Source organism: Macaca nemestrina, chromosome 1 (genome assembly GCF_043159975.1).
Source record: "Macaca nemestrina isolate mMacNem1 chromosome 1, mMacNem.hap1, whole genome shotgun sequence".
In the NCBI taxonomy this organism is placed as follows: Eukaryota; Metazoa; Chordata; class Mammalia; order Primates; family Cercopithecidae; genus Macaca; species Macaca nemestrina.
Genome location: NC_092125.1, coordinates 155,442,259 through 155,468,732, shown reverse-complemented (window position 1 = coordinate 155,468,732; position 26,474 = coordinate 155,442,259). Strand labels below are relative to the sequence as shown.

At 40.0% G+C, this 26,474-nt stretch overlaps 1 protein-coding gene and 1 pseudogene across 3 annotated transcripts in view; both read left to right on the top strand.

Annotated features, from left to right (window-relative positions):
* Positions 1-26,474, top strand: part of LOC105482690 (GIPC PDZ domain containing family member 2) — a 102,736-nt gene that overhangs the window by 39,108 nt on the left and 37,154 nt on the right. For all 3 annotated transcript variants that reach the window (XM_011742942.3, XM_011742944.3, XM_071090751.1), the window contains exon 3: positions 8,445-8,625. In XM_011742942.3, the coding sequence (XP_011741244.2) occupies positions 8,445-8,625 (181 nt within the window). The remainder of the gene's footprint in view (positions 1-8,444; positions 8,626-26,474) is intronic.
* Positions 4,749-8,438, top strand: LOC139361838 (translocon-associated protein subunit gamma pseudogene; annotated as a pseudogene).

Below are 26,474 nucleotides of genomic sequence, written 5' to 3'. Positions count from 1 at the left end.
AATGATCTGTCTACTACTGTCAGTAGAGTGTTAAAGTCTCCCACTATTGTTCTGTGGGAGTCTGTGTCTCTTTGTAGGTCTTTAAGAACTTGCTTTATGAATCTGGGTGCTCCTGTGTTGGGTGCATATATATTTAGGATAGTTAGGTTGTCTTGTCAAATTGAACCCTTTTACCATTATATAATGCCCTTCTCTGTCTCTTTTGATTTTTGTTGTTTTGAAGTCTGTTTTGTCTGAAACAAAACAGGGTTAGGATTGCAACCCCTGCTTTTTTCTGTTTTCCATTTGCTTGGTACATTTTTTTCTCCATCCCTTTATTTTGAATCTTGGATGTTATTTTGTGTGAGATGGGTCTCTTGAAGACAGCATACAATTACCCAGCTTGCCACTCTGTGCCTTTTAAGTGTGACATTTAGCCTGTTTACATTCAAAGTTAGTATTGATATGTGTGGATTTGATCCTATCTGTGTTTTATTAGCTGGTTATTATGTTGGCTTCTTTGTGTGATTGCTTTATAGTAACACTGGTCTGTGTGTAAGTATGTTTTGTATTAGCTGGTACAGTGCTCAGAGAAATCAGAGAAGAGACAAACACATGGAAAAATATCTTATGCTTGTGGATAGGAAGAGTCAATATCATTAAAATGGCCATACTACCTAAATCAATTTACAGATTCAATGCTATTCCTATCAAATTACTGATGACATTCTTCATAGAACTATAAAAAATTATTTTAAAATTCATATGGAATAACACCAACAAAAAAGCCTGAATAGCCAAGATAATCCTAAGCGAAAAGAACAAAGCTGGAGGCATCATATTGCCCAATTTCAAACTGTACTACAGGGCTACAGTAACTAAACAGCATGGTATTGGTACAAAAACAGGCACATAGAGCAATGGAACAGCGTGGGGAGGCCAGAAATAAGGCTGCACAGCTACAACCACCTGATCTTTAACGAAAGCTGACAAAAACAAGCAATGGGGAAGACTCCCTATTTAATGATGCTGGGATAGCCATATGCAGCTAATAAATGATGCTGGCTAGCCGTATGCAGAAGACTGAAGCTGGACCCCTCCTTACACCATATATAATAATTAAGAAGAATTAAAGACTTAAATGTAAAATTCAAAACTATAAAACCTCTGGAAGACAACACAGGCAATATCATTCTGAACATCGGAATGGGCAAAGATTTCATGACAAAGACACCAATGCTATCAGAATAGAAGCAAATATTGACAAATGGGATCTAATTAAACTTAGGAGCTTCTGCACAGCAAGAGAAACTATCAACAGAGAAAACAGACAACCTACAGAATAGGAGAAAATATTTGCAAACTGTGTATCTGATAAAGGTCTAATATCCAGCATCTATAAGGAAAGTTACCAGAAAAAAAAGACAACTCCATTAAAAAGTGGACAATGGACATGAACAGACACTTTTCAAAAGCAGACACACATGTGGTCAACAATCATATTAAAAAAAAAGCGCTTAACCTCACTGATCGTTAGAGAAATGCAAATCAAAACCACAATGAGATACCATCTCACACCAGTCAGAATAGCTATTATTAAAAAGTAAAAAAATAAGATGTTGGTGAGGTTGCGGAGAAAATGGAACCACCCACCATACACTCTTGGTGTGAATGTAAATTAGTTCAGCCATTGTGGAAAACAGTATGGCAATTCCTCAGAGAGTTAAAAGCAGAACTACCGTTTGACTCAGCAATCTCATTACTGGGTGTATACCCAGAGGATTAGAAAGCATTCTGCCATAAAGACACATACATGTGTATGTTTATTGCAGCACTGTTCACAATAGCAATGACATGAAATCAACCTAAATGCCAATCAATAGCAGATTGGATAAAGAAAACATGGTACATATACACCATGGAATACTATGCAGCGTAAAAAAGAATGAGATCATGTCTTTTGTGGGAACGTGAATGGAGCTGGAGACTATTATCTTCAGCAAACTAATGCAGGAAGGAAGAGAAAACCAAATACTGCATGTTCTCACTTATAAGTGGGAGCTAAATGATGAGAACTTATGAACACAAAGGAGGAAACAACAGACACTGGGGTCTACTTGACCCCAGTCATAGTGAGACCCTGTCTCTACAACAAATAGAAAGTCCCTTGACCCCAACATAGTGAGACGCTGTCTCTACAGCAAATGGAAAAAATTAGCTGGGTATAGTGGCATGCACCTATAGTCCCAGCTACTCATGAGGCTGAGGTGGGAGAATTGCTTGAGCCTGGGGAAATCAAGGTTGCAGTGAGCAATGATCATGCCACCACTCTCCAGCCTGGAAAACAGAGCAAGACACTGTCTCTTAAAAAAAAAAATCAAACTATATTTAAAAATTCATTCAGAGATGTGTCACTCCTTCTCCTAACTCTTCTATCTCATTACTTTTCCACACTCCTTAGAGATAACCCATTTTATTAATTTCTGTTTTATCCTTCCTGTATTTCTTTTTGCCAAGATAAGCAAAATGGAATGTTTCATGAGTTTGCATATCACCATGTGCAGAGACCATGCTGTGTGATTATAATTTTAATGTATGTGCTGCTGAAGTGAGCACTTGATATGTTTTTAACTTGGCTGGAAATAAGAGTAGGTTAAAGTCAGAGTAGGACAGTGTGGTAGGTATTCAAATGAGGGTGGGCATTCCATGGTGAGAGAGGCATTGCAGTGTGGTGCATAGGGGCATGGACTTTAGAATCAGATAGGCCTGCTTTCAGTCTTAGCTAGATCACTTATTTACCAGCTGTGTAACATTGGCCAAGGCATTAAACTTTTCTGAGCCTTCTCTCAAGTGGGAACATTAGCACCTACATTATAGTATTATTTGGGGTATAAATATAATGACATGCTTAAAATGTCTGCAGTATTCACAATTAATAGCTAATATTTTAATAATCATTCTAACAATAAACCATTACATAATTAGGAAAGATCAATGGCAGAGAAATGCATTTTATAGTTTTGTATGGTTCACACAGATGAAACTGGTTTTTTTGTTTGTTTGTTTTTTGTAGAGACAAGGTTTTGCCATGTTGCTCAGTTGAGCAGGGCTCAAGTGATCCCTTTCTCTAGGCCTCCCAAAATGCTGGGATTACAGGGATGAGCCACCATACATGGCCCAGATGAAACTTTTTAGGTGAAAAAACAACATACTTAAATGTTCATGATTTTAGTATCTAAGTCTCAACATTTCCAAGAACAAAAAGTATATAAATAACTTAATCAGAAAATTAAGAGCATACATGAAATGAAACCTGTGTTAGCTGGAAAATGTTTTCTGTAAAGTGCAGATGGTAAATATTTTGTGCTTTGTGGGTCATATGGTCTTTGCTGCAACTACTCAACTAAGCCCGTGTAGCACAAAAGCAGTTACAGATAATACTTAGATGAATGAGCATGCATGTTTCCCACTGAGACCTTACTCATAGACACTGTAATTTAAATTTCTTATAATTTTCACATCACAAATCTTTTGATTTTTTTCTGAACCATTCAAAAAGGTAAAAACCATTCATAAATCATGGGCCATATAAAAACAGGTGGTGGCCATGGTGGAGGGTACACACCACCCTGGAGTTCTGCTGTGAGCCATAGTTTGATGACACCTGGTTTAAGAGAAGAGATTTGTACTTTAATTAATTAATTTACTTACTTATTTATTGAGACAGAGTCTTGCTCTGTCACCCAGGCTGGAGTGCAGTGGTGTGATCTTGGCTCACTGCCTCCTCGGTTCAAGCGATTCTCCTTCCTCAGCCTCCCGAGTAGCTGGGATTATAGGAATGTGCCACCACGCCTGGGTAATTTTTGCATTTTTAGTAGAGACAGGGTTTCACCATGTTGGCCAGGCTGGTCTTGAACTCCTGACTTCAGGTGATCTGCCTGCCTCGGCCTCCCAAAGTGCTGGGATTACAAGCATGAGCCACTGCGCCTGGCTGAGACTTGTATTTTCAAATTTAAAATAAAAATAAGGATTTATAACATGCAATTAAGAAATGAGCTAAATTGATTTTTAAAAACCCACCTGACTTTGTTTTAAATTGAAATAGTTTGACTAACCACAAAACTGTCATTCTCAGAATATCTCTTACAGACCTTTATGATTTGCCATACTTTTGCTTTAGTACAACCACATTTTAGAGTGATCATTTCGAGAAATATGATACTTACATCTTTCTAACATTTTACTTTTTCATTTGCCCAAACTAAGAATCAGCAAGACTGGAAATGTAGGAAGTCAAGGGGGCAGAGGATTATAGGATGGAAGCTAGGATCCGAGCAGAGATCTGTAAAGCCAGAATAGACATGATGATTTGTGAAAACAGATGTTTGAGATCTGGAGACCATGATGAGGTGTTGATGAAAAACAGCTTTAGTAGAAATAAGGAGATGGAAAATGGAAAAAATAAGGCTGTCAAAAAAAAAATTCAGAGTTCAAAGGTGATAGATCATTTTGGACATTTATAACCCAAAACTTTGTACTTTAGGTCAGAAGAACTTGGGTTCTATACCTTTTTAAAAAACATTTTTAATTTAAAAAATTATGTCATCTCTGTTTGAGACCTAATTAGCTGTGTTATCTTGGGCAAGCCATGTAATTATTGTGGCTTAAATTCCTCATTCCTTAAATGGAATGATAAATATCCTTTTCCTAGGCTTATTGTGAGGACTGAATGAGATAACTATTTACAACTGTATGACTGTTAGCTTATTATTATGAGCGAGGTTTGAGGACAGTGTTGGAAGGATCAGCAACACAAATCTCAGAGTTGCTGATCATAGCGACTGGACATGCAGCTCAGAGTCTGGTGCTTAAGATTTTAGGGAGGGTGGATCAGATAAGGCAGCCACAGGGGCGGAGCCAAGGGCCTTTGCCTGGCTTGGCCGCTAGCTCTACCTTCCCTGTTCTCACCTCCCTTTCCCCTATAGCTCCCAAAGGCAGCTCCAAACAGTCGTCCAAGGAGGACCTGCTCCTGCAGGATTTCAGTGGCAACCTCTCTGCCAAGTCCTTTGCGATCTTTTTCAGGAATGCTTTCGTCGTGTCTGCCATCCGAATCTGGTTATACTGGAGAATATGGCATATGGATCTTATTCAGTCTGCTGTTTTCCATAGTGTGATGACCCTAGAAAGTACATATTTGGTAGCCTTTGCATACAAGAATGTGAAATTTGTTCTCAAGCACAAAGTAGCACAGCAGAGGGAGGATGCAGTGATTCGAAAACTTTCTGAAGCTGATAATAGAAAGATGTCTCGGAAAGAGAAAGATGTAAGAATCTTGTGGAAGAAAGAATGACGTTGCTGATTCTGAAGCTACAACATTTTCCATCTTCTATAACAACACTCTGTTCCTGGTCTTGGTCATTGTTGCTTCTTCTTCATATTGAAGAATTTCAACCCCACAATGAACTACATTTTGTCCCTAAGTGCTTCATCAGGACTCAACGCCCTCCTGTCTACTGGCTCCAAGTAGACCATGTCAGCTTCATCCCCTGGCTTTGTGTCTATGCATGGCATGTGGTATATGGAAAAGTAGCAGGGTGCTCAGGGTGGGAGACACACGAGATGTTTTTGTAGTCTAGAGCCTTTAAAAAACTCAACAGAATATAATTCAGTATTTGTTTATTGGCTGTTTTTGACAGATTGTTGAAATTAAATGAATTGAAAGGGGAAAAAAAGACTTTAGGGAGAATGTATGCTGCCCTAGACTTCTGCTGACATCTGTGATGAGAAGGCAGAATTCTCTAAATATATGGGATGAACATAATGGGAGATATTATAATAATGGTCTGAAATGGTTGGAAACCTCTATGTTTAATAATGTAAATCCTGTCTTCCAATAAATAAATAAATCTTCTCTACCTTTTACAGCATCAAGCTCCAAAGACAGGTGAAAGTTCCTAAGTGTTATAGAGAATAGTATAAATAACTCAGTAAATAAAGTATAGCATTAATGCCTCTTTTTTTTTTCCCTCTTATTCCTTTGCATCTCATTAGTACCTTTGGCAATATTATTAATCTCTGTCAAGTTATTGTATGATTATCAAAGCACATTAGGTTTCAGAAACTTGTGTCCATTGCTCCCGTATTGTTTATTCTACCCACTTTGGAGGCTAAGGCTCAGGTAACCCATAAAATATATAATCCATGTCTTCAACTTTGCTTCCATATCTGGTTCATCTTCTCCAAGTTCCCTATATTGATTTTCCTGTGTCTCCATTCCAGATTCTTATCTGCTGCCTCAGATAGTGACATGTGCTGTGACTTTTCTTTTGCTACCTGGATTCTCACCCTGCTGCCTGCTCTGACTTCTGGTAACTGCCTTTCTCTCCCTCTATCTGGGCACTATTCTGGTTGCTGAAGCATCTCTAGGATTGATGAGGCGACTCATGGGCCTCTGCAACCCTACATTTCTGTTACTCTGACCTTTAATTCACTGGTGAGATTCAGATGTGTCTTCAAAGTCTGTAACTTTTATATAATGCTTATTTAAAATAAAATTGTAACTCTAAATCTTAAGCTAAAAATACTGTGTGGTGAGACTCTGAAATTTGTATGGTGTAGTTGACCAAAGAAAAAAATAAATTCAAGATATGTCAAGAGATAAATTAGAATAAAAGCTAAGAAGAAAAATCAAAGTTTAATATCGATTATTGAATTATTTGATGAATTACGAATTGTGGAACAGTATTTAATAGTTTTTTCTTCTTTAGACTTTAGTCTTCTTCAATCTCATTTATTTTTCTGTGACAGTTTAGAAACTCTAGTTGTACTGAGTGGTTCCCATTGTTTCTGTTAGCGATATAAGTTTAATATGGGTTTCTAATAAAACAATGTCAGGTAGACTATGAAACTTGTGGTTTCCTTGCCTAACTGTTTGTAATGACAGTGGGCTCTCTGTTAAAGTTGGCGTTATTGTGACATTTGCATATAGCATGTTAACAGTCACTGTTAGAATGAATGAACATAGCAATATTCTTAAAATTTGGGATAAAAAAGAAATCTATTGTGAGTTTTGATTTATAATAATGAGATTTAAATGTTAAAAATGCTTAACCTTCCTAAGTTACTCTTGTTCCTGATGACAATATGATGGAGATGTTGGAGGTAGATGAGATCCGTTTTCTCCTAGCTCTTGGACACAATGATCAATCACCCTGCTGATTCAGAAGATGTTATACTTCCAACTAGCAAGGGTGGAGAATACACAGCCTTTAGTATACAATAGCAGCTGCTCCTGATGTTGCTATGATTCCTATGAAGGATTTGGGACTTCTGAGACAGATTATGGCCTTCATTCTGCCCTATTCCTCATCACCATGGAAGAACTTGTACATCCTCTGCAGGGCTGTTTTCTGCAATTCTGGAAGAGTTTTCTGGGGCTCCTGTGCCTAAAATCCTTTCAAAAATTCTTGGGAATACTAGATACCATTTTGAGACTCTACCCTGAGGATGTATTATAGAGAAGTAAGATAAAGAAAGACCAACTTGAAGTTTCTCCTTGGGGTCCCAGATTCTCTTCATCTAAAATACATAAATGAGAAACAATAGCATCAAATCACCCTTACTGGCTCCCAAAATGATAACCATACTTGTCTTTTATTAGGTATCAGGCATCTTAGCTAAGATGGTATTATTCTTTGTGTCTTTGCATTTGTAACTAAATGCAGCCAATTGAAAAAGCTCAAGCTCTATTCTTATGTGATGGGCCTCAATTGAAATAATTCAGTAATCACTTATGAAGGGACTTTGCAGATACTGTGCTAGGCACAGACATGCAGAGTAATAAGACCATCTCTGTCCTCAAGGATATTAGTTTAGTAATGGAGACTGAGAAGTAAATGAACAATCACACTGTGGTATGTTGAATCTGGCAAATTACTTGCTCTTCTGAAGCTTTAATCTTCCTGACCTGTGACATGAGAATCTCATAAAGGTTGTTAGAATTAAATGAAATAACAAATGTAAAGTGCTTAGTTTAGAGTTCAGCATATACAGCAAAACGTATTGTAGAAACATGAGAGTGGCACCTTACCCATTCTTGGGGGAGTGGGTTGGGGAATGTCAGGAAAAGCTTCCCAGAGGAGGTGGTAACTGTGAGTGAGCTGAATTCCGAATGATAAGGAAGACGAAGATGGTTGGAGGTAAGATAGTGGTTCTTGGTTGCTCAGTCTTCCCTCTCTAACTGAGCATCAGACTGCATTGTTGTCAATACATTGTATATATGTCTCAAAAGCATAAAAAGTACTGTTACACAGTTTTATTTTGTTTTTAAACCTGTAGCACCTGTTATTGTCTCCTATCCAAGTACTAACCAGGCGCGAACCTGCTTAGCTTCCAAGATCAGATGAGATTGGTGCATTCATTACAGAGTTCTATTTTATATTATGTTATCATTAATTTTCTTTCAGAGAATTAAAGATGGTGGTGTTATTGACTCAATTAAAACAATCTGTGTTGGGGATCATATTGAATCCATAAATGGAGAAAATATTGTTGGGTGGCGTCACTATGATGTTGCTAAGAAGTTAAAGGAATTAAAAAAAGAGGAACTCTTCACCATGAATTTAATAGAACCTAAGAAGGCATTTGGTAAGTCAGGGGTCGGTGGGCGGGTGTGTGAAATGTTCCCTTTCCCTGATTTTTCTTTCTAAGGGAAATGAGTACTGTGATATGGTGCTTTGTGCTTTTAGTGTCTTCTTATCTAACATATCAGTTAAAAACGTAGAAAATGGTAGCACTACTTATAAGAAAGACAACTATTGAAGGAAGAAAAAAGAAAATTATTGCCTTGTAAAAGGACATTTTCCAAACATTTGAAATTACAAAGTCTAATGTCTAGTGACTGAATTTGATGTGGTTGTTCCTATCTCTGAGAACAGCACATTGTATTGTTTTCATTTTGCTGAGCAGTAAGATTTTTGACTGAGCTCTTTAAACCATAATAACTGTTGCTCATGGATCTCAGCAGCAAAAATTGTAGTTATATACAGAATGGTATTTAAAATAGTTATCTGTTCCATTTAAAAGACCTCCTTCCCCAATATCTTTCCTCCATTGGCATTTGAATTTGGCAGCGTGGGATGGTATGAAATTATTTCCACTTTGGGGTGACATCTGTACTTGCTTGGTTTTAGCCATGGCAGCTGTATTCCAACTGTTGTTCAATCACCCAAGGCTATCTCATCTACAGAAAAATGTGCCAGCTTCTCTCTTACCACCCAGAACTATTTTAATAAGCCAAACCAAGGCCTAGCATTCATCAGTGTTAAAATATCTTTAGCAGAATCATCTCAGGCTTGCTCTTACTCATCATGACCCCATGCACACTATGTTCTTTCCTTTGTTCACAGAACATAAATATTCCTTTTAGTTTGTCTCTAATGCCATTTTCTCAGGGCAGTTATTGGAAATAATGGAAGAATGCAGTGGATCTGGGGAATTACGTTTTCTCTCTCTTAGCAAGTAAGTGACAGGTCCTAGGCATATGGAATTAGAATTTTTTCTCTGCTTCTACATGATTCTGCACCATTTTACAGAAATACAAGTGTAGGTTATATTACCTGTGGGAGACAATTTTCCAGAAGGTGTAAGAAAAAGATGCCTTACCAGTACCTCCTGGAGGGAGCACTCCAGGAACTACCTCTGTAGATGCTGTGATTCTGCCTGGTGCATTGCAGCATCTGAGCTCACTTCTCACAGAGGAAGGAAAGCGGCACTCAGGTTTCTATCCAGTAACTCCTTTCAAGATGGCTTCATTTGGTAACCTGACTCCCCAGATAGCATGGTGAAATAAATTGACAGGGTGTAGATGGTTCAGGATAAATATTCTTATTTGATTTAGACTCTTTGTAAATCAAAGCCATTCTATTAGTACAACTCAAGAAATCTATTTTTTTCTGTATTTATCTCTACTATTTAATCTGTTTCCAGAGTAAATTTTTCTCTGTTTTTTTTTCCCCCCATTGTCTGCATCTAAATCTTTTGGTCCCTATGTCTTTGTAGAAAGTTGGTGGTATACCTTAACTTGGATGCTAGGTTGGTGATGGTCTTAAATGTTACAAAGGTCATTGTATTTAGCTATTATTGTTCCATGATTAGATTTTCCCTTCAATGTTGTAGACACGTGTACAGTCAGTATACTTCACTGCCTTATGTACCTAACTACTATTGAACCGGCTTTCTGTTGCCTCATGAAATCAATGGACACATTTGCAAAGCACCCTGAGTAGGATTTTCCTAATAGAGGTATATTATTTGAGCACCCTGAATTCTGGTAGTGCTGTTGGTTAGGACAACCAGAGATTGACTTTGGAGGAATACGTTTTTGTTTTCCAAGGTTTCTGTGGAAGTTTTACTCAAACTGCTGGTCTTTATGCATTTTCCGTGCTGTGGATTGATTCTTGACTCTGGGCTCTAGCGTGAGGGGTTTCTTTCTTAAAAGTAAGCCTGGCTGCTCTGCCTATCCTCCAGCCCCGAATTTTTCTGCTTATTGTTTTGCCTCTGCGATAAAGACAAAGCTACTTTGTTCCTCATCCTTTGGCTTCATCCCAGTGCTTAGCTCTTTGCCAGAGAGGGGAATATAAATCAGGGGGTACTTGGGGAATCAGGCTTCCCCCAATTCTCTTGGTCCTAATCTTATCTTTTGCTATGTTTCCTTCCTTTTTTCCTGTATTTTCTAGCGTTATTATTGACTCAGGGCCAATAATTCAAATTTCATAGTCCTTTATGATTATCTGACTCTCTGTCCTCTTGGATTTCTACCAGGAAAAGGGCCAGTCTTAGTGAGGCAGAGTTTTCTCTGCATTCAGATAGGCCACTTTGGCTGTAGCTAAGTCACTTATAGGATCTTAACAAAAGCTGTCAGAAATGGCTATATGCACCAGTATTTTGACATTTTCCTACCAACTTCCCTAAAGACTTAGCCTGGAGAGGCATGTGGACTATATCCCAAATCACAAGAGGAAGGAGCATAGTTGGCTGCTTTGCAATGGCATAACTAGGACTGAAAGCACTGCTTCTTCTTCTTTTTTTTTTTTTTTTTTGAGATGGAGTCTGGCTCTGTCGCCCAGGCTGGAGTGCAGTGGCCGGATCTCAGCTCACGGCAAGCTCCGCCTCCCGGGTTTACGCCATTCTCCTACCTCAGCCTCCCAAGTAGCTGGGACTACAGGCGCCCACCACCTTGCCTGGCTAGTTTTTTGTATTTTTTAGTAGAGACGGGGTTTCACCATGTTAGACAGGATGGTCTCGATCTCCTGACCTCATGATCCGCCCGTCTCGGCCTCCCAAAGTGCTGGGATTACAGGCTTGAGCCACCGCGCCTGGCTAGCACCACTTCTTTGTAGTGGGTGGGGAAATCCTTACTGCCTGCCTTCATTTCCATATTTTAGGTCCACCACTTGCTACACTCCACTTCCAGGGGCCATTATATGTGTTAATATTCTTTGATGGAGAGCTATGCAATAAACACTATCTAATTTCAGAAAAAGGCATTTATTGGAGACTACCATGTAGGTCCCAGAAACAGTCAATCGAGCCTTGACAAGGTCAGGAACCAAACCTGTTTCAGGGATGTGTGTACCAGGAACCCTTCATGGCACTGGCTGAATTGACTCCGGGCAATTATTTTCTATTTTCATATCACTTCACTCAGGGTTCAGGTGGAGAGGTGGAGCAAGTAAGTAGGTCTTGTACCCATCTTGATAATGGGGAAGGCAGGCTATATGATAGACCTACCAAAATCCCACGTAACAGGAAGGGATAAATTTCCTTATAGGTAGGAAAAAAGTAGCAGATTCCCATTTTGCTATTTCTCCTTAGCTGTTATATCTTGTTCTGCAGGGACAGCAGTGTTGATTTTCTCTTGATTTTGAATCTGACTGTAGCCATGTATGATATCTATCAGTCTGGGAGTATTGGAATGGATTTGGAGGGAGAAGGGTATTGTAAATGGTTGTGGGCGTTTGGCCTTGGATTTTATTTTTCTGCTATGAGTTTGGTGCCACATACATAGCTGTTTGGCAGTGGACTATCTAGAGATGATGACAGCGTCCAACTTTCTTTCAGAGAAAGAGTAAAGTCACATTTTCCTTGGTGCTGGCCATCAGATTTGGAGGGGACCATAATTACCAATTGTGACTACATTTCTAGAAAGATTTTTAATTTATGTATCTCACAAATTATTGAGACTCTTCTGTGATTCAGGTACTCTGCGTGGCATAGAAAATACTAAGGAGGAAGACTAAGCTATGGCTCCTGCCTTTTGAGGAGCTCATAGTCTAGCAGGAGGCTGTTATGGGCTGAATTGTGTCCTTCAAAATTCACATGTTGAAGTTCTAATCTTCAGTACGTTAGAATGCAATTGGATTTGTAGATAAGGCCTTTAAAAAGGTAACTAGGTTAAAGAGGTAACTAGGTTAAAATGAGGTCGTTAGGGTGGGCCCTAATCCAATATGACTGGTGTACTTATTGGAAGAGGAAATTTAGACACAGACACAGGGAGGATGCCATTTGAACTTGAAGATAACTATCTGTAAGTCAAGGAGAGAGGCCTCAGAAGAAACCAACCCTAGAGAAACCTTGATCCTGAACTTCTGGCCTCCAGAACTCTGAGAAAATAAATTTCTATTGTTTAAGCCACCTAGTCTATGGTACTTTGTTATGGCAGCACTAGGAAATTATAGAGGATAATAGGAAAAATATTATAGTACCAGTTCTTTGACTATGGAAGTAGATCTTGGGCTTTCTAATAATCTAGAAGGTACTGGTATTTTAGCATTCCTCTGGCCTTGGGAAGATAGCAAGGGCACACCGATATGTTTCCATTCAGACATTTGTCGAGCAATTAGTATATGCTTGTCTTAGGGTATTAGTTGCCCTAGACAATCATAGTCACCATTTATTGAAAGCCTACTGTATACCTTTACCATACCACCTGCTTGGTACGTGCATGAGTAAGATCCAGATCTAGGAACTCATGTCTAGTGAGAAGAGATGGATATGAAAAAATAAATAAATTTAATAAAGGCTGTTAGAGGTACTAAAATATACTGGATGTATAGAGGTGGGAGACATCAAGTGTACTTAAGAAGTTCAGGAAAAGCTTTTCTTTTCTTTTCTTTTTCTATTTTTTTTTTTTTTTTGAGGCGGAGTTTTGCTTTGTTGCCCAGGATGGAGTGCAGTGTCGTGATCTCAGCTCACTGCAACCTCCACCTCTCAGGTTCAAGTGATTCTCCTGCCTCAGCCTCCTGAGCAGCTGGGACTACAGGCATGTGCCACCATGTCTGGCTAATTTTTTGTATTTTTAGTAGAGACAGGGTTTAGCCAGGATGGTCTGAATCTCCTGACCTCGTGAGCCACCTGCCTTGGCCTCCCAAAGTGCTAGGATTACAGGTGTGAGTCACTGCGCTCAGCCAGGAAAAGCTTTCTAGGAAAGAGATTTGAATTGAGTCTGAAGGGATGAATAGTGCTTACTTAGTGGATGAATTGGGGAAGGTTGTCCTGGGAAGTGGGAACAGAATAAGCAAAGTTACAGAGATAGAGAATAGCATCATATATTTGGGAACACCATGTTTGCCAGTGTTTTTGGTTAGAGGTTATTGGTGGTGGTGTCACAGGAAATGAAGCTCAAGAGTCAGTAGAGAACAAATATATCAAGAGCCTTATATATGAAGATAAAGACTGGGCAATGAAGAGGCAGAGGAGTAACATGATGAGTCTTTAATTTTACAAAGATATTTTGGAGACTGTTAGATAAAGGGATATGAGATAGAGATTAGGAGATCATAAAGGTTCTATTAACAATAATAGCTATCATTTGTTCAGTGTGCGAGAGATGAATTAAGGCAGTGCCTGTAGGCATGAAGAGAAGAGAAATGGTTTGGAGGAATAGATGGTGGTGTGCTGGAGCCATTTGTACACATCTCCTCCTTCACTGACATCAGGTTGATTGTTTTAAATTAGCTATAATGGGCTATTTATAAAAGAGAAATAGGTAAGTCCTGTAAGTCAGGGCTCTTTATTTTAATTTTTTTTAGTGTGGAGAGCTGATTGTTAAATGTTTACCTGCACACCACTGAATAATGAGATTAAGTTAGTAACCTGTTGGACATAGAAATAAAGGAAGGAGAGACTGCAAATGATGACCTCAGATTTGTGGCTTCAGGGAGGGAGTATGGTGCCATTCTTTAAGACGAGGAAAGCTGGCAAAGAAATAGATATGGGCAAGGAGATAGGATAGGAAATAAATTATAATTTTGGACTAAATGAGTTTGAAATCTACGGGACGATTCAGTTGGACTTGTACAAAAGGGCTGGGTATGGTGGTTCACACCTGTAATCCCAGCACTTTGGGATGTTGAGGAGGGAGGGTCACTTGAGGTCAGGATTTCGAGACCAGCCTGGCCAATGTGGTGAAACCCTGTCTCTTCTAAAAATACAAAAATTAGCTGGAAATGGTGGCAAGCACCTCTAGTCCTGGTTGCTCGGGAGGCTGAGGCAGGAGAATCACTTGAATCTGGTAGGTGGAGGTTGCAGTGAGCCGAGATCATGCCATTGCACTCCAGCCTGGGCAACAGAGTGAGACCCTGTCAAAAAATAAAAAAATAAATACACACACGCACATACACACACACACACACACACACACACACACGAGGTAGATGAGCATCGATAATTGGGGCCTAGAGAATGAGATTTATGAGTAATTTTCTTTGATCAGTAGCAGAAGCCATGGAAATAGATTGAATCACTGAGAGTGATAAAAGGACCAAAAACAGAACGGTGAGGGGAACACCAGCATTTAAGGGGCAGAAAGAGAAGGAGGAGCCAGCACTGAGGAATGGCCAGACATGGACGAGATGGCCTTCTGGGTGGCCTTTATCCAAGTACTCAAGATCAAGTCACTTGTCCCACGAGCAGATGCTGCACTGCACTTTCCCAAGTTGGCTGTGGGGCTCTGAGGGAGGAATAAAGGCCGTTAGAAAATGTACCCTCAAAATCTTCTGTGCTGGTCAGAATTTAAATTACTGTTTTTCAGCCAGTAGGTTTCAACCAGTGTGTTTAGAACACAAATTAGAATAGAGTTGAAAATATTGTGCTTTGTACATTGTAAATATTGTTTCAGTTACAAATGAATATGTGTGTTTCGGTTTTATTATCTTTGTGTATATCTATGGGTCATGATATAACGTATGTATTTCTTACTGTGGGTCACAGAAAAAAAACATTTGAAAGCCACTGGCTTAAATGACTCCCTTGTTGAAAGTTAGTAGTTGAATTGGAAATCTTTCCCATACTTAACATGATTTCTCCTGGTCAGCTGGTTACTGATCCAAATTTTCCTTCTTCTAGCCATGAGTTGATGGCAGCATTCCCAGTCCTTATCAAGTATCGACTGGAATGTCTGTAGTGGTATTTTTTAGGGCATGGCTCACTTCCTTTCTCCTTTTGCCAATGAAAAGGAACATGTCTTTACAATGAGCTCAACCATGCAGAGTTTGCCCTGTAAACCTAGATTTTCCCAAGGCCATGAAAATCCCTCTTCCATTTAAACGACTCTAAGGCCAGACAAGACCAACTCGTTTGTTTTCCTATAAGGTCTTTTAAATGCAGAAAAACAACAAATCCATGAAGCTTTGATTCGGTTTTACTTAAATGAGTCTCAACTTCATTTATCCTGCAAATTTTTCCAATTTGTGATTCTTGCGTGCCCTTTATGGAAAGAGGTTTGAGGAAGGAGGCCTGAAATATTTCTGTAGGAGTTTTCAAAAGCAGGAAGAAAATTGGAAGAAAAAAACTTACCTTCTAAAGCATTTATGGTCTTTATTTTAGGGTTAGATTTTGTAACAGATCATTGGGTTATGTCTTCTTTTAGAAGGTTCATTTCTGTGCTGTGTATCCATCAGAATAGGATGTTAAGTATGTGAAGTGCATCTTAGTCTTTTGAGTCATTCACAGCTGGAAAACTCGGACCTCATCTTCATGATTCAGCTTAACTGATGGACTCACTTCAAAGGCTAAGCCTGTTTGATATTAAGAGATAAACTGTGACTTTTAAGTTTTATATGACTTTTTAGATAGACATTTCAAACATTTAAAAATTACTTTTTATTATTCATGCTATATCTAGGGAAAAATTTCAATCAATCAATACTTTTGGTACCTTTTCATATATACTGAATTCTACAAAATATATCTGGGAATATGAAAAAAGTTACGAAAGAGACGATAAATTGCAGTAGTTAAGTGTGTAGGCTCTGCCAGGGACTGGCTTGTGATATGTGACATTGGGTAAGTTATTTAACCTTTCTGTGCTTTGGTCTTCTCATACAAAATGTGAAGATGTGTCTACCACATTGAGCTGTTGTGAGGATTAAATGATTAAATGTGAAAAAAATCACAGAGCAGTCCCTGATACATAGTAAGTCTTCAAGAAGAGTTATCTGTTATTATTACTGTTATTATAAAGGTGTATCCTTTTCTTTAAGGAATAATTTTAGAAACAAGATAAACCCATGTGAAACAGGAAAATCAATGTGGTTGAATTGGTGATCAACAAGTATTTGTTGAGAATTCTGGCACTGTTTGGATTCTGGAAAGACAGACGACAATATCACATCTCATATCAACTAATGAAATATGTCAGTACATCATAATAGTAGCTGCCATTCGCTTTTCCTAGTACTTTCTAAGTAGGAAATCATTTAGTCCTCACAACCACCCTGAAAGGTGAAGCAGTTTGCCCAAGGTTGCAGCTAGTGAAGGAGGGAGGCAGAGTTCTAAGCCAAGCAGTCAGCTTCCAGAGCCAGCTCTCTTAACAGCTGTTACAGTGAGTCAGCATGCTTGCTGTCCTCAGGGAGCTTACAGTTTACATAAAGAGGCAGATACATTAAGAATCAAGTAATTCTACTAACAATAATAGCTACCATTTGTTGAATGAAATATAGTATAGTGGTGAAGAGCATAGACTGTGAGCTCAATTGCTTGGGTTTGATTCCTTTCTTGGCTGCTTTTAAACTGTGTGATTTGGGTTAACTATAAAGTATTTTGAGGATGAAATGAGTTAATGTATGTATGTGCTTAGAAGAGTGCTGTGTAATTGCAACCCATTACAACTAGGATTACTGCCATTATGGCCTGACTTAATAATCCTCATGCCATTCCTATGAGGGTTTTTCAGCTAAGTAAACTGAGGCTTGGACAGTTAATTCATTAAGGCTGCCCGGTGGCGGGCTAAGTGTGGCCATAGCACTCCAGTCCTGTTTGCTCTTGAGGCTTGTACTCTGAACATTATGTGTTACTGCCTCTTCAGAACATAATGCAGACCATGATATATGCTATAGTGCAGATTTAAACAGTGACATTTATCTGAGAGCTGACTTGTCCATGATTGGGAGGGGTTCTAAGGCTTAGAGAGTGATAGGGATTGGGAGATGGTAAGATTGGAAAGAAACTTCCTCAAGAAAGAAAGCTGTGAGACAGGTGATTTATGGCAGATCCCACCAGTATCAGGGATCAATGTTCCATTCTCGTGAAAGGCGACAGGACATCTGATAGAATGGCATAAGGATATTAGAGCTTTTAAGTGCTCTGGGCTTGCGATCTCAGGTGAAAGACCCTTGTACACACTGGGTGTGGGTGCGGGGGTGGCCTGTGAGTGCACACACTGACTTGGACGTAGAGCTTCATGGTCTGGTCTATGATGGACAGAGTGCAGCATCAGCCTTCTGAAGCCTGCCAGATGGGGAGAGGCCTTCAAAGCAAAACCGAAACTAAATTTCTCACCAAACCTGTGCCATGCCAGGTCGGGGGGTGGTGCTCAAAGTCAGATTCAGTTCGGCATTCGTTACATTCAGAATTGTGGAGTAAAATTTAAAACCACTATGGAAATCTAAATGGATGTTCGGAGAAGGGAAACAACATTGAGTAGGCTGGACTACGTGAGCAAGATCCCTGGAAGATTGCACTTGAACTTGTCCTTGAAGGGTGGGAAGAAACAGAGAGACAAGGGAAGGAGGGTTTCCTGTGAGAAGTGTTCAGGACAGGGAGGAACCTAGCTTTGCAGGGACTGTAGCAAATCAGGCTGCAAAAGCAGCTCAGGACCCTATTAATAAGAGCTCTGAAAACTAGGTGGGGAACCCAAGCTTGTTTTGGAGAGTAATAGGGAATCATTTAGATGATATTGGAACTGAAGAATGACATGATGAAGCAGATATTTGGGAATTAAGCCCAGGAGACCAATGTGGCTATATTTGACTAGAGGAGAAACCGTGTAAGAGGCTGTTGGAACAGTACAGGAGGAAATGATCAGGGCTGGGATTAGGGGCAGCAGTGGGAATTCAAAGGAAATAAAAAGCGTGAGTAATATTGTAAGGGTAAAAATGGGGTAGGAGGTGGATTGATGACACTTAGCTAAAGGGGAGAGGACAGAAGGTTCAGAAGCACATGTCACTCCCAAGATTTCTATCCTAGGAACCTGTGATAACAATGATGCTATAATTGGAAATGAGGCAGTTGGGATGTAGAAATGGTTTGGGGGACATTCAGGGATAAAAGTTCAGTTTCAGGTGTACTGCATTTTATCTGACAGTGGTACTCTCTTTCATGTATTGTTTGGCAAAGTAAGTGTACACAGTGACAAATTTTGAGGGGCAGAGCATACTGTCGATCATTTTATTATGTAGTAGAGTTTTTCCGACAATTGCACTTTGGCTTAGCATTTGGCACAAAGATACTATGGGAGAAGATTAAAAAAATCTAAGTTCCCTTTTGTGGAGTGTGGCAGATGTGTTAGACAAGTGCTGAGTGTAATTGATAAATTGGTTTTCAAGGTAGAGACCCAGCTGGATACCTAAATATAGATCCTTTCTACTCCAGTTGTAAACTTTCATTAAAAAAATTTTTATCGAATGCTCAGTTTTTAATCTGAGAAAAGTGAAATTATTATAATCCATAATACTAAAAACTTTGTAAGCTATAGTTTTCAAGACATTTACCCTAAACAGTGATTGATGTCTTATAACTGTAATTTTTTTTTTTTTTGAGATGGAGTCTCGCTGTGTCACCAGGCTGGAGTGGAGTGGTGCGATCTCGGCTCACTGCAACCTCTGCCTCCTGGGTTCAAGCCATTCTCCTGCCTCAGCCTCCCAAGTAGCTGGGACTACAGGCACGCACCACCACGTCCAGCTAATTTTTTGTAATTTTAGTAGAGGGGGTTTCACCATGTTGGCCAAGATGGTCTCAATCTCTTGACCTCGTGATCTGCCCACCTTGGCCTCCCAAAATGCTGGGATTATAGGCCTGAGCCACCTTGCCTGGCCAGAACTGTAATGTTTTTTAGGGAGCATTTAGAGTTAATAACAACCATGAATAGGAGGTATATAATAGTTTTCAACTGTTTTCAAGCTTATTTATTAAAATAGCAATGTGAGATGAAGGGGTGAAAAATGATGCTTAAGTGTAAGTGGCTTTTCTAATCTAACTGAATAGTATGACTATAATGTTATTTATTAGAAAACAGCAATTCTATAAATAATACATATTCTACCCAAGAGTATTTTTACAATGGGAATTGTCATTTAATTATAGGAAAATGGGTCTAATAAATTATATTAAAAATCATAGTATGTTTTCAGATAAGTTAGGCAGATAAGCAATTTGATTTACATGTCGAAAAATGTTTGTGAGGCCAAGCGCGGTGGCTCATGCTTGTAATCCCAGTACTTTGGAGGCCGAGATGGGTGGATCACCTGAGGTCAGGAGTTTGAGACAGCCTGGCTATTATGCTGAAACCCCATCTCTACTAAAAATGCAAAGAATTAGCTGGGCATAGTGGCAGTCGCCTGTAGTTCCAGCTACTCGGGAGGCTTAGGCAGGAAAATCGCTTGAACCTGGGAGGCGGAGGTTGCAATGAGCTGAGATCGTGCCACTGCATTCCAGCCTGGGCGACAGAGGGAGACTCCGTCTCAAAAAAAAAAAAAAAAAAAAAAAAAAAAAAGGAAAAAAAGAAAAGAAAAATGTGAAAAGACAGATTACGGCCGGGCGTGGTGGCTCAAGCCTGTAACATCCCAACACTTTGGGAGGCCGAGGCGGGCGGATCACAAGGTCAGGAGATCGAGACCATCCTGGTGAACACTGTGAAACCCCGTCTGTACTCAAAATACAGAAAAATTAGCCAGGCATGGTGGCGGTGCCTGTAGTCCCAGCTACTCAGAAGGCTGAGGCAGGAGAATGGCATGAACCCCGGGGGCAGGGCTTGCAGTGAGTGGATACTGCGCCACTGCACTCCAGCCTGGGCAACAGAGCGAGACTCTGTCTCAGGGAAAAAAAAAAAAAGATTACAAGGCAACGTGCTGTAATATCCCAGTTTTGTAAAATCTATTTTTAAGTGTAGAAGAAAAATACCTTATAATGTAATTTTTATTTTATTTTATTTATTTATGTATTAGAGATAGAGTTTTATTCTTGTTGCTCAGGGTGGAGTGCAATGGCGCCATCTCGGCTCTCCTCTACTTCTGTTGCCCGGGTTCAAGCAATTCTCCTGCTTCAGCCTCCCAAGTAGCTGGGATTACAGGCATGCATCACCACACCTGACTAATTTTGTATTTTTAGTAGAGATGGGGTTTCTCCATGTTGGTCAGGCTGCTTTCGAACTCACGACCTCAGATGATCCACCTGTCTCAGCCTCCCAAGGTGCTGGGATTACAGGCATGAGCCACCGTGCCCGGCCAAGGTGGTCAGTTTATGGATGACTTTTCTTTCTCTTTCCTTTTTCTTTCTTCTCCCTCCCTCTCTCCCTCCTTTCCTCCCTTCCTTTCCCTTCCTTCTTCCTTTCCCTCCCTCCCTCGCTCTTTCCTTCCCTTTCTTTCCCTACCCTTTTCCTTTTTCTTCCCTCCTTCCCTCTCTCCCTCCCTTCCTCCAGGGTCTCACTGTCCAAGGGTGGAGTGCCGTAGTGCAGTCACAGTTCACTGCAGGGCTCAAGAGATCCTCCCACTTCAGCCTCCCAAGTAGCTGGGACCACAGGTGCAGGCCACCAAACCCAGCTAATTTTTCAGTGTTTTGTAGAGACGGGATCTCACTTTTTTGCCCAGGCTGGTCTGGAACTCCTGGGCTCAAGCAGTATGTCAGCCTCAACCTCCCAAAGTGTTGGGATTGCAGGCGTGACCTACCATGCCTGGCTGACTTTTTTTCTTTAGGCTTGTATTTTCCACATTTTAAATATAAAACAAACACATTCACTTTCACAACCAGAAAACAATTATTTTAAAAAGGAAGGCTGGCCAAGTGTGGTGGCTCATACCTGTAATTTCAGCACTTTGGGGGTCTGGGGCAAGCAGATAACTTGAGGTCAGGAGTTCGAGACCAGCCTGGCCAACAGGGTGAAACCCTGTCTCTTCTAAAAATATAAAAATTAGCCGAGCATGGTGGCATGCACCTGTAATTCCAGCTACTGGAGAGGCTGAGGCATGAGAATCACTTGAACCTGGGAGGTGGATGTTGCAGTGAGCTGAGATGGTGCCATTGCACTCCAGCCTGGGCAACAAAGTGAAACTCTGTCTCAAAATTAAAAAAAAAAAAAAGAAAAAAAAGAAAGCTAGCATTCTAGGCAGTAGAAGAAACTTATTCTACATATAGTTGCTTTACAGTTTTCAACTATATGATGCTCCTCATTAAACAATTTTATTATAAATAGTTCCATGTGAGAAATGTGGTAGAATATGTTATCAACTCTTTAAATTTGCAGGGTCTGTTTTGGTAACTATTTTTCTTAACTTTATAAAGTCTAAGGGGAAGGTATGTGTAATAAACCAGTAATAAAGGTGAACAATAATTTTTATTTCTTGAATTCCCATGATAAAATCATATTATAGGGTAAAATAAGTGAAAGGATAAAACGAAATATTTTAGCTATCATTCTTTGTTAAAAGAATGACCTTTTACCTTTCCAAATTAGAGTCTAAAGGTTTGTAATCTTTTTTTGTAACACAGTCTCCTCTGGATTAAAGGTATGAACTTTTCCCCCAGAGATGCACATTAACTTTTGCCTGCAATTTCAGGGAGTTAAGAAAACAGCATTGGGGCTTTCTTAAATGACACCTTAACTAAAGAACAAGAAGATTTCCGGCACAGTTATTGCACTTCTGATATGCATTACGCCCTGTTCTGTCTTATCAATGGAGTGGTTGAGCCACTTTTGTGTGCTTGTGGGGTTCATTCATGTGTGGGCAGCTCTTTTGATCCAATAGACAACTGACACCTTCATGCAGGTGGCATCAGTATATGCCTCCTTTTCCTTGCCTTTGGTCTGTCTCAGCACCCTAGTAATTGTATTTTTTTAAAGCCTATTCTAAAGAAGTTTCAGAAATATTGGAGAGAGAAGGGATGCAGGGAAAAAGGGAGAGTAGTTAAAATCTTAAATTCTGAGACACAAGCTAGATTTTATGTCAACTATCCTGGAGTGTGTACGTAGGTTGGGGGTGGATGTGGGGTGGGGAGCATGTGTTTATGGACAATGCTGTTGGTGTATATCTAAGCATTGGAAGGTCTTTTCAGATGGGTTGCCTCACTGCTTGGGCGGAATTCTGTATCTGTGAGGTGTCTTTCATTTGGAGACCATGGTAAACCCTATTAAACCCTACTAAACCGTTACTGCTTAAGCAGAAACGGGAATCGTACAAACCAGCAGTCCATGAGTGATGCTGGCATTAGCAAAACCCTGTGTGGGGCCCATACAATGTGACCAGGACCCAGTTTCTTGCCTTGTCTCTCTGCTCTGATGTCCTGTCTGATGTATCTGCTTCATCATTTAGGTATCATATTAAGGTTAGCTCCACACTGTGTCCCAAGATGGTGGTCAGCAACTGCTGGGACCACGTGCTTTCTTATTCATGCAGAGCAGAAAAGGAGAGAGACTTTGGCTCAGAATTTCTAGCAAAAGTCCTGAGATTGATTCTGACCTTGCAGCCTTTAGTCACATGCTCGCCTCTGAAACAATCACTGTGATGAAGGGAATCAGTTTAGCTTAGCCCATTCTTGTGTCACATATCTGAAGCTAGGAGCAGTCAGCTTCCCCTGAACCACAGTGATCGTTAAATGACCAATGGGTACTAAAATAACTAATGAGTGTTATTTACCAATGGCAACTCATAACTTTTAATAGAATACAAAATGAGGTAGTATTTCTAGGGTGGACCTGCCTGGCCTTGTGGTCCAGCTCTGCCCACTTACCCGGTTGTCTATGACCCTGGTGAAATCATTTCACTTTTCTAAGCCTTGGTTTCCTGAATCATGAAATTAGGATAATAATCATACCTATCTCGTAATAGTTTTATGAGCATTAAAAACATATAAACAATTTTATATGCTGTTACCCGGATATAGTCAATGCTAGGTTAAAAAGGCACTACCTTTGACTTACCCCAAATAATTTACCTTGACTATCCCTAGATGAATATAGTGTGTTTCTATTCTTTTGAAATAAAATTGATCTTTAAGAATAATGCTAGTTTAAGAAACAGCATATAATGGCTGATAGGTTGCCCTCTGTAGAGGGAACCTCTACACCTTGAGAGGTATCTGAAAATGAGGGCAGAGAGCTGCAGAGCCCCGGTAGAGCTGTTGACTCTAAGTATTATTGCTTTGTAGAAATGTGTCATTCTCTAAGAGAAACCTAAACTTTTAGTTTTTATAAGAAATCACTCAATATTTAAAAAGTTGCGACTAATTAAAAAATCTGAAAACACTGCACATCCAACAAATATGTCTGTATACTATATGTAACTGTGAACTCCCTGTTTGTAGTCTTGTCCTGAGAGAATTGTCCTTAATGCCAAAGTCCTTTGCTCTGGTGACATGCACACTAAACCTCTCAGGTACCCAGTGGGAAGAAAACCTCAAGGGAATCATTTCTGGAAGGGATAGAGAACTAATGAACTGAGAGTTGCCTAGATGGGAGGGATTGGAAATGTAAACTCTCCATTCATCGCTTTTGGAATCTTTGAACTTGCTGAACTATATAGCCTGGAACACTTTCCCCTCTCTACTCCTCCCCTTTACCCATCTAGCCTTGCCGTCTTTACCTGTGATGGTCGGGTCTCTGCTTATAAATCACTTTCTCCAGGAAGTCTCAGGTGTGTGAGAATGAAGCATGGGACCCCACTTGGGCCTTTGATAGCATCTCTCCCTATGGATTAATAAACTGATTTGGTGAGATCTGTTCTTTGTGAATTTAGTTAGTGTGAATAAATCCTTAAGATTCAGATCAGCTCTGGGAACACTGAAAAAAATAAGCATTCCTGGGTCTGCAATGCTGAGGATTGTTGGTGCATACATCCTGCAGAGTGCTGCTGAGTTGCCACCTGGCCCACCCTTTGATGTTTCTCTTGGTGCTCTGTAACTTCAGAGATGGAAAGTACAGAAACTGATTGTTGAATTTGATGAGATAGCTGAGTTCACCCTACATAGGTGGTTAGGGGAGGGAGCTGCATGTTTACTATTCTGCGATGGAGTGGTGATATGGATGGTCACTTGCCCACATGGTGTGATAAAACTCTAATAGGGGATATTGGGGCAGTGGGGGGTACTGGACAGAGACCACAGAGTCCAAGGATTTTACTCTTTTCTCTGGCCCCTCAGTGGGCTCTTCTTCCCCTTCCTCACTGGAAGGAGCCCATTACTGAGTGCCCTGTGAGGGCCTGGGCTTATACTCATCCACTTTAGAGGATCTCAGATGGAGCAATGGTAGGGGCCATCTGTTGTTTCCACCCTCCTCTAAATTTTATGTAGAAATCATATTGTTTTATAGAAAGAAAAAAAAAAAACACAATAAAGAAGAGACCTTTGCCCCTAGCATTTCAAGTGATAGCTTTCTGAACATTTTAAGAGGAACCTTTGCATGTTTCATTTTTTAGAGAGAAAACCTATGTAAGTTCGTTAGGAGAGAGTAGAAGAGCACATTTCCCTCTCTCCAGGTTGAAACACACCAGCAGAAGCAAATTGTAAACTCTAGCAGCAGTGTTCTATTAACATGAGCCAGGCCACTGGGCAAAACATCTTTCATACAGTAGTCATTTGAGTGCTTAAAACAATGCTGTAAATAGGTGTAAATATTTTGTAGATAAGAACTTATTCCTCAGGTTCACACAGCTTGCAAGGAGAGGAGCTGGGTTTTTAACTAAGGTGCTCTGATTCCAAAGTCCATGTTCTTAACCACAACACTATGGATAACAATACAGACTGAACCAAAATACAAATTTTCTCATAAGTAAACCAGTAGATAATCAGTGATCAGAATGCAGTTGAGAACATTACTTACAGGCATCATGATACCACATTTGAAAACAGAGTGATGGTAGAGATAATCAGACCTCAGTACTAAAGTTCTCATAAGATATTTTAAGAGAGCCAGATAATATGCTTTTGAGAAGTCAGGAAAATTTTATCAGGGTCTCACTTTCAGCAGAGATCTAATCAGAAATATTAGAACAACGTTTATTTCACAGTTTGGAACTGAAAGTAATTGGTTTGTTTCCTGTTTATCACCAAAATGCCACTGATTATTTTTTTCTCCTACCTCCTTTTCATACAGGCCCTCAGCCCACTACAATGTTCCCCCTTTACAACTATTTCCAGATGTTCTCAAGGGTTTCACATGTGCTCCAAGGAAGTGTGATCCTGTTAGGCACCGTTGTTGACGTTCTCTGTGTCCATAGCATCCCATTCTTCCCTCTGGGCATCTTTGGGCTATTTCTTGCTCGCTGAGCAACTTGGATACAGCAGTGTCCCTCTGTGCCCACTTCACATTGAAATCATGGCCCCTGCCCATGCCCCGTCAGTGCTTCTCCATACTAGGGGCCAACTAGGGCTCTTGTGGGACCAGAACAAGGCCTCGTTCTGTGCAGAAGTGGGGAGAATAGCCAGCCTCCTCACAGCCTGGTCCTTCGACAGTTGAGGAGCTAAGCCGTGTTGGATGTTCTACTCCTGAAAACAGTGCTTTTGTCTTCTGTCAGCACTTCTTTCCCTAGGACCCAGGCACAGGCTTTTGGCAGGAAGACAGATACCTTTCTGTCTTTTCCATTTCCCTATCTCTCTACCTGAACTTCATCAAATAGCAGAAACTAGGGGTTTGCCTGTTTATTGAAAATGTCAGTTAAAATAGGCTCTTGTAAAGAAAGATACATGTGTATATAAACATTTTAATTTAAAACATAGATGTGAATAGTGAACAACGTTTATTATTTGGGTGATGGGTACACGAAAAGCCCAGACTTCACCACTAGCAGCATATGCATGTAAGAAACCTGCACTCATGCTCCCGACATAAAAACTAAAAATCAATGTTTAGATTCATAGAAAAACTGAGCAGAAAGTACAGAAAGTTCCCATTTCTATATTTTAAAACATAGAAGTGTACATTCTTTTATCACTCTTAATGTAAAAGGCCT